The 9,036-nt window shown below is 33.1% G+C and overlaps 1 protein-coding gene across 1 annotated transcript; it reads right to left on the bottom strand.

The window, feature by feature from the left end:
* Nucleotides 1–1,641: 1,641 nt before the first annotated feature.
* HELRODRAFT_170256 (hypothetical protein) lies at nt 1,642–3,982 on the bottom strand (the record flags this gene model as incomplete). Its single annotated transcript, XM_009016078.1, has 4 exons — nt 1,642–1,783; nt 2,002; nt 2,311–2,661; nt 3,922–3,982. 4 exons carry the CDS (start codon nt 3,980–3,982, stop codon nt 1,642–1,644), a joined length of 555 nt encoding a protein of 184 aa, XP_009014326.1.
* Between the last annotated feature and the right edge of the window lie 5,054 nt (nt 3,983–9,036).

Raw genomic sequence — 9,036 nt, 5'->3', positions numbered from 1 at the left:
TACGAAAATTTTTAATTTTCTCATTTCAAAATTGAATGATATAACATTTAGTATATAAATAAAAGCGTGTATAGATGGTTCAAAAAAATTATACATTGTTAATTTGTACATAAATGCATTCCAGCCATGTCATTTTGCGTTATGATGCAATGTCAACAAAGCTGCCAATAATGAAGTCGTCTGAGATGCTGGCGGGCAATAAATCAAAAGATACATCATGCAATTTTCGAGCAATCCTTCACGGAACTCTTCAGGCATGTTACTTCTACGTGGCTGTCAGTACCCTTTGAAACACTTTTCTGCTTAAGATATAGCGTGATTTATATCTGTATATAAATTGAACATCAAACTTAAAAAGATCTAGGATTTAGCTGGAAATCATTTTTTCTAAAACATTCCCAACAAAATTTTTCGATTTGTTTCAAAAGTCTTTTAATATTTAGTTTTTTTTTGCAATCAAAAGTTTTCAAAAACAGAAGTGTGAATCTCAATTTTTAAGATTGTTCGTTTCATGCACCTGCCTGGTTTCTACGCTTTTCTTACGGTTGCATAACTCTTTTCAATGGGAACTAAACTGTAAAACAAGTCATTTTTACACTGGTAAAAATTTCAGACAATTTTTTTCAAATTTTGTGTTCACGAAAAATTGTACAGAAAAAATTATTTTTGGTGTGTTTAAATATATTTTAAATTTTGTTTTTGGTTGAGTGAAATCAAAACTGTAAGCGAGCATTTACTTTACGAAGTTCACTCACGTTCTACTGCAAGCAGAGGAACAACATGCTAATTTAAATCGAAAATTGTTTAGCATCCATGAACCTAACAACAACAATTCAAGTGTTTTGAGCAGCGAAGTATATTTTTCGTTGGTCATCAGTCTATTTAATCTTATTTTGATTTTGTTTAAATCTTTTGGTTTGAAAACCCAAATTTTTTTTATAATTTTTGTGGATTCTGCGTGTTATCGGACGATGTTAACGTCTTTCAGGTGTAACAAAGTAATGTTTATGTTGTATAATAAATAAATCTACGATGACTAAATGAATGATAAATTGAGATATTTTGTTTGGCGCCAATTTATTAAAATACGTAGCAGCGTCTAGGAATTAGAAAACACAATTAACTTTTTTTTCTAATCGTTCAGTGGTTTAGAGGGCAGCATAATCATTTGCAGAAATGTACAAACACAGCAGAACAACAACAAATTTGTTCGTGGTTGTTAGCTGTATGGATGGGATGTTGTAAAAAGAAATTTACAACATTCATCTACAATCAAAGAACACAAGTAATAACATCACAACTAACACACAAACAAAGTCAAAGAAAACTTTATTTCTTCATAACATTTCTCCTTTCAATATTTTTTAGATGTATCAACAACAAACACACAGGGCATGCAAAAATACACGAAAAACAGCGCATATGTTGAAAAAAAAATATGGTAGAATGATGTGTTTTCAAAATTTTCAAAAAAATGAACAACACAAAAACATTTTCATTTTTTTCACACTTTTTAATTACATCATCATATCTTATTTTTCACTTGATTGTTTCATTAAAGGTTGAACTTTTAAAAAAGTTTTTTAAAACTGTGTCGATTTTATTTCTAAAAAGAAAAACTCATGTTAGATAAAAATGAACTTATAACAAGATGTGCAGAAAACCCCCACAATAGCCTGTTATTAAATGTTTACCGACTAATTTCCTCGATGATCCCTTGCAATAGAGGATAACCTCCGAGATGATCCCTTGCAATTGAGGATAACCACCGATATATTGCAACCTATAAATTTGGATCTAGTTAATGTCGTCGGCTAATGTTTAGCGCCAAGTCGAGCTTTTTCTCCAAGTTAATCTAACATAGAATATATAATTTTATTTAATTACACATAAACGCACATGTGCACACTGTTATGGATTTTTTTCTCTTTTTCTCCTTTACTCTATCTCTCTTTCTCTCTCTCTTTCTCTCTCTCTTTCTCATTGTTGTTAACAGCTTACCCTACAATGTTTTTGAAAAAATTTTTCGTATTCGAGATCCTAAACTAAAATACGTCTTGCTCAACTAAAATATAGATATGCTTATAACCTTTGTTATTTGAAAGTTGTTAAATGCTAAACATCTTCACATATTACACTATCATAACATATATCACAATTACATCGACATCACATTATTATAACATATCCCAATGTTATCAACATCACATCACCATAACATATCACAATGACATCAACATCACATTACCATAACGTATATCACAATGACATCAGCAGCAGCAGCACCTAATCAATCAATCAATCAATCACCTTCCATGTGATCGTATATGTAGTAAATCCTCGCCCATTGGAAGTACAAGATAACATCCCGAATGGGTCTCGAAAGGGACGGCCTCAAGTAAATTGTGAAGGAAGAGGATGACGACGACGACGATGATGATGGTGGTGGAAACGATGATAGAAATGATGAGGAAGATGGCGAAAATGATGACGAGTGGTTGGTGAAGCCTCTGAGTCGGTGGTGGATGACTCGCGTCGGTGGCTCGGCGATGGACAAGTAAGGCATTTCGAACATTGAACTGAAATCGCTGATGGTGTTCTCGTGCTCGCGGCCGACGTTGCCGATGATCATCATTAAGCCGGATTCAAGTGCTGAACACACTGCATGGGTGGGTGGGTAGGTAGGTTGTTAGGTAGGTAGGTAGGTAAGTAGGTATGTAGGTAGGTAGTTAGGAGTGGTCAAACCAATGAATTAGGAAATTAAAAAGTTAATAAATTAACAATATTAATTAATTAATTAAACATAAATTCATTCTAGTAGAAAGTTCATCTCTAACAGTTCGCTCAAATTTTAAGAAATAAAAAGTTGTTGATAATCAGACGAACTAGGAAATTGAAATTCTTAAAATTTTAACATCACTCAAATTTACATAAAACCACATCAATATTTTTACAACATAAACAAATTTATAAATTAATTCAGATGACTCAATTAAAAATTAAGTCCCGCATTCAGTCTCACCATAGATTTTACGCAACAATAAACGATGAAACGATGAAAACCGCGATGACCATGTGTAGAAAATAAAAAAAGGGTTGTATGCAATAACCGTCGGTTGATCTTAGGCCGACCTACATAATTTAAAACTTTTATAGGGTCAGGTGAGGTCAAATGAGGTCAAATGATTGATGACACAAAAATATCTCATCTGATTCACTGATTGTGTAAAAATAATTTCAATGTTGTGGATATTTTAAATTATTCAATAAATTCTGTGGAAAAATTCTTGCACTGGTGTGCTCGCAAAAGCAATGAATCTTAATTAGATGGTATCAGTTTGATGGATTATCATTTGATCTGGTTTAAATTATTTGCGGAATATTTTATCAATTACAAAACAGAAGTTTCAAATTTTTTTTTCAAAAATTGTTGATAAAAATAACATAACAGGATAGGTCAGGAATTGAAATAGTGGATTGAAAAGAACGAGGTAAGAACCTCGTGTTGAGAAGTGGAAAAAGTTATGTTCTTGAGAAAAAATTCATTCAGTCAATTTATTTTAAAATGTTTAAAAGCAATTTAAACACGATGAGAATGCTTGAAAAAAATTGTAAATTGAAACAGGTCTTCAACCAAAGTAATGACGTAATTAAGATGACGTCATCATGATGTAAACAGTCATGATATTGATAACGATGGCGATAATGGTGGTGGTGGCGGATAATGGTGATAACGACGACGAAGATGTTACTGACGATTCTAAGTTGTAACGTTGAACATGAAAATGATTGAACGAAAAGTCATAATCATTGCCACCATCATCATCATCTTTTTCATCATCATCATTTTCTTCTTCTTCATCATCATCAGCACTACTACCATTACTATTATCATCATAATCAACCTGGAGCGTGATGAACCCGAGGTTACAATATTCCCTTCCCATGTCTTCTCTTCTTTACATCTTGCACTGCCATCCATGTTTGTTAATTTTATTTTTGCGGCGCCAAACTACTTTCTAGATATTTTTTTAATTAATTTGATATTTTTGAAAACTTTAAGTAATTTATTTAAATACGTCGTTGCATTTTTTTAATTTTTGAAATAATTCTCCCGTTGCATAGATGGATTTCATGACAAATTTCATGAAAAAGAACAAAGACATTGGCTTGTTTTGGCATTAAAATTTATTTTTTCAAGCTTACAGAGTCCATGAAAAAAGTTTTGTATTTAAAAAACTAAATTAAAATAAGTTGTAAACAAAATTGTAAATCAATGAAAAAAATACAAACATTTTCAATCATTAAAACAAGTCCGTTACAAAATAGATTCACATTTACACTATGCTCAGCTCTAAAGACATCAACACAACCACATCAACGCAACTGTCACTAAACTCAATAAAACATCAACAACACAACCATTGGTGATGCAAGCCACACCATCATTAACTACATCGCGACTGACATAGCCAACGACGAACCAATCAACCTCAACTACTACACAATAAACTCATCTATCAAATCGCGGTGCAATCAACCAACCAACCAATCAATCAGCAAACCAATGTAAATACTTGCATGCTAACAAAATAACAAACATTTTTTCTCTTTTTCTTCCCGTTCAGCCTCTCTCTCTCTCTCTCTCTCTCTCTCTCTCTCTCGTTCTCTCTCTCTCTCTCTTTTTCTCTCCTCTCTCTGTCTGTTTTCCTCCTTTATTAGAAATAAATGACATTTTCCTTAACACATGATGACAAATGATTTTTTAGTTAGCTTATTGCGGATGCAGAAAGCTGCTGAGTGGTGATGTTGATCAATGGGTGGGCTACAATTAATTCATTCCCGCCTGCCATCAGCGTTTGTTTTAGATTGCTGTTGCTGCTGAATTATTTTTTACCGTTTTTCCTGAGACTAAAAAATATTGAAACACAAATTTTTTGATTTACGTTCATCTTTAGCTACATTATTCAGAAACATTCTGTGATATTCTCATTCTACAATGAATCGATTAAATTTTAATTAATTTTATCAACAATTTTTATAAAGTTTTGCAAAATTGAATAATTAACATCAAATTTTGAATGGATTTTTATATGAAATTGAAATGACTTACTGTGTCTCCAAATAAAGATTATCGCACAACGAACGATTAGCACTTTATTAACTCTAAATTTTATTAATAACCATTATTTATTTAGTTGAATTTCTAACTAAATAACTAGGAAACTTTAAAAAATACTGAAAATATTATTAGAATTGCTTGTTTAAAACAAAGATGAACGAAATTAAAGAGAAAAGAATAAATTGAATATAGAATGTAGGGTAGTTGTTGTTATTAATAGCAATAGGAATTCATGAACACGAATTTTTCTCAATTTCACGCTGAGATGAAATTTTTCAATAGGAGAATTGATGACAACTTATTATTCCAATGTACGTGTGCCCTCTGTAATTTTATTAAATTTTTTATTTTCAAGTTCTTATTTTTGTCTTAAGTTTAAATTTTAGATGATTGTATACATTCGTGTATTCATAAATATATTCCGTATAATAGTTTTCATTTCAGCTTTCCTTTTGGGAAAATTTCATAAAATTTGAGATTTCAATTCCATTAACATGTTGCGAGTACATGAAGCCTTCAAACGCAGATGACACGCATCCTATAAGTGCATCAAACTGGATTTTTGCTTCGGGTTTGCAGGTTTGTTAGTTTAGTTTCTTTGTTCGCTCAACGTCAATGAATGGTTTCATGTTGTGTAACTTTTCCATATCTTGTAAACAATGCAACACTTGCACAGTTGTAAACAATAAAAATCACGTGACTTGTGACGTACGTACGAGTGAGGCGTGCATGTGACGATCGATGACGACATCAAAGAAAGAAGTTCATCGTGCTGCTTGCTGTGTACGTAGCTGATGCTCTCTCGCTTTGGTTCAAACAGAAAGAAACAGGTTTACCCTTACTTAAAATCATCTCTGTTGCCATCATTTGGCAGTATTTTAATTGAAAAGAATAAATCATAATTATTTCATTTCTACACGCACGCACACACGCACACACAGATATTTCTTGGAGAGTTATGACTGAATTGTATTGCTTACTTCATCATCCGCGTTCGTTCTTTGATTTCAACTGAAACTCGTTTCCCCTCATCAGTCAATCAGAGCATCACCGGTCCAACCGCTCATCAATCATGCCCACAATCGCGAACAACATTTCCTTTCGTTACCCCCCTCCCCGAGTATCTGTTGTACGCAATGGTAAAATGTACACAATGTACGTGGTGCGTGTACGTACACATACATAAATTATACACACATACATAAAATACGTACACATACATAAATTATATACACATACATAAGATGTGTACACATACATAAGATGCGTACACAAACATAAAATACGTACACATACATAAATTACATTCACATTCATAAAATATACACAGACGTACATGCAATGCTTGCATGAAACTTTTCTCTACATACAAAGAATAGAATTAAAGGCCTTCTCTCGAAGATAATATGAAACTTGCACGATCGTTAAAACGCCAGCCAAACACGCAAGCATGCATAAATAATCTTGCGTAGCATGCACCCACACAAGCCCGCACACACGCACGCACAAACGCACGCACATCGCATACACACTACATATATGCACGAGCACACGTACAGAAATTAAGAAAAAATCTGAATTTGCACACTTGTTAAAAAGCAACAAGACCAAATGCACTGACCACGTTGCGATCATGCTAAACTTTAATTAGCGTCAAATGTTAACAAGAATTGAAAGACTACTACTATTGGTCAGTTGTGTGCTGATGTTGTTGCTGCTGCTACTGCGGCCACTGCTAGTGCTGCTCATAGTGTTAGTGATGTTGTTCTTTGTTGTTGTTGTTTTTGCTGTTGTTGTTGTTGTAAGTGTTTCGATTTTTGTTTGTTGATTGTAGGGTGATTGTTGGTAGTGCTGTTTGTTGATGTTTCGTTGATGTGTTGTTTGGTGATGTGGTGTTGCTTATTTGTTTGTGTCGTTGGTTATGTTTTGATATTTGTTTAGTTGTTGATGTTGTCTATGAATGTTGGTGTTTCAAATTTTTTTCATCATTAATGATTTTCTTTTATATGTATTCATAAATATTGTAAAATGTCGAGTTGATTTTGATCAACTTTGTTTCTCTTGTATGCATTTGCTTGTAATTGTTTGTGTTTGTTTGTATTTTTATGTATAAGCCTGTGTTTGTTGAGCTCTTTTTTCTGGCTGTAGGCATGTTGATTCAGAAGTTGATAAAAATGTTTAGTGTATACCCAACCCATGTTCATGTTATATTCCGTTGCAGTACGAGTTTTGAGATATGTGGGTGTGTGTGCGTGTGAGTATGTGGGTGTGTTGGTGAGTTTCTGCGTGTGTGTGTAGGTATGAGTTTTTCTGGGTGTGTTGGTGAGTTTCTTTATGTGTGTGTGGGTGTGTGTATAAATGGGTGTGAATGTGTGTGTTTATTAAGTTACGGCTGATGTTGTTGGTTTTGTTGTTGTTGTTATTGTTATGATTATTTTGTTGCTGGAAAATAAATTGAACCTTTTTAGCACAGTTCATATATTTATATTTATGTTGATATTTTTGTTGAGTTTTTTGTTGACATTGTGGAATAATGCATTATGAATTAATGCCATCGGACGTGTAATTGAATGTATGCACGGTTCATGCATCACCTCTCTCTCTCCCTCTCTCTCTTTCTCTCTCTCTCTCTCTATCTCTTTCTCTATCTCTCTCTATTGCATTAAATGATTACTTATGAGTATGTCTGTCTGTGTGTGTATGTGTATGTCTGTATGTGTGTGTGTTTTTTAGTGTGTATGTGAGTGTTGTTGGCAAAATTTCCATTTTTAGAGAAAGAAAGAGAGAGAGAGAGAGAGGGATTTGTTTAATTCCACTTGGTTTTTATTATCATTGAAGTTGATCACCTCTTCATCAGGGTTCATGATGGAGGTCTTTGTGTGGTCGATGTTAATTTATTGGTTGTTTACATGGTAGTGACGACGACGATGATGATGATGGTGGTGGTGGTTATGATGATGTTGGTGATGTTGGCGATGATAATTAAGATGCAGGTGATGATGATGACAATGGCGATGAAAATGATGGTGATGATGATGATGGGAGGGGGTGAAGTTGATAAGGATAATGATGACGACGATGATGATGATGATGATGGTGATGGTGGTGATGATGCTGGTAATGTTGGCGATGATGATTAAAATACAGGTAATGATGATGATGTTGGCGGTGAAAATGATGGTGAAGAAGAAGACGATATATGATAAAGATGACAGAAATGATATTTACGATTATGACTTAAGAATGGTGAAAAAATAAATAGAATAATAAAACGGTTTCGGACATTTATTGCAGTATTCGCATAAATTTAAAAACACGGCGTTGATGATGACAGCCCTTTAATGATGGTGATGCGATAATGATAGTACTGATAATGTTTTCACAGTTTCATGTGCCCCGACTGCAGTCTGTAACATCAAAGTATGTTCATATTTTTCAGAAATAATTTACTGTTTCGACTCAACAGCCAGCTGGCTCTCAACTTGCTTAAATAAAGGAGTTCTATTTAAAATTTGTTTCCATTCTGAAAATTTATTCCACCGTTCTTTATAATTTTTTCCTTCTTAATGAAACTTTCTCGTTGTTGTTCCGGTGTAATTTTCATCAACATTTTTTTCGCTATCAATGCAGTACAGATGAATTAATTAATGAAAATATTCTTTCAAAAATGAAACGTTGTTAAGTAGCTTAAGCATGATGGATGGTTAGCTAATAAGTGAATGTATAAATATACGGTAGAGAAATAATTTCTCATAAAATTATTTCGGGCAAATAGTCTTTGTGTATATATCTATATATTTTTACAATATTTTATAAATTTTACCGAATGGTTGGCGTTAATATGTTTGTAGTTCGTTTTTTCGATTTTTCTCACTAAAGTTTTTTGGTGAACATTTAGTTTATAAAATCAAAAT

This window comes from Helobdella robusta (genome assembly GCF_000326865.2).
Source record: "Helobdella robusta unplaced genomic scaffold HELROscaffold_17, whole genome shotgun sequence".
NCBI classification, from domain to species: Eukaryota; Metazoa; Annelida; class Clitellata; order Rhynchobdellida; family Glossiphoniidae; genus Helobdella; species Helobdella robusta.
This window is presented reverse-complemented; position numbering and strand designations above follow the sequence as displayed.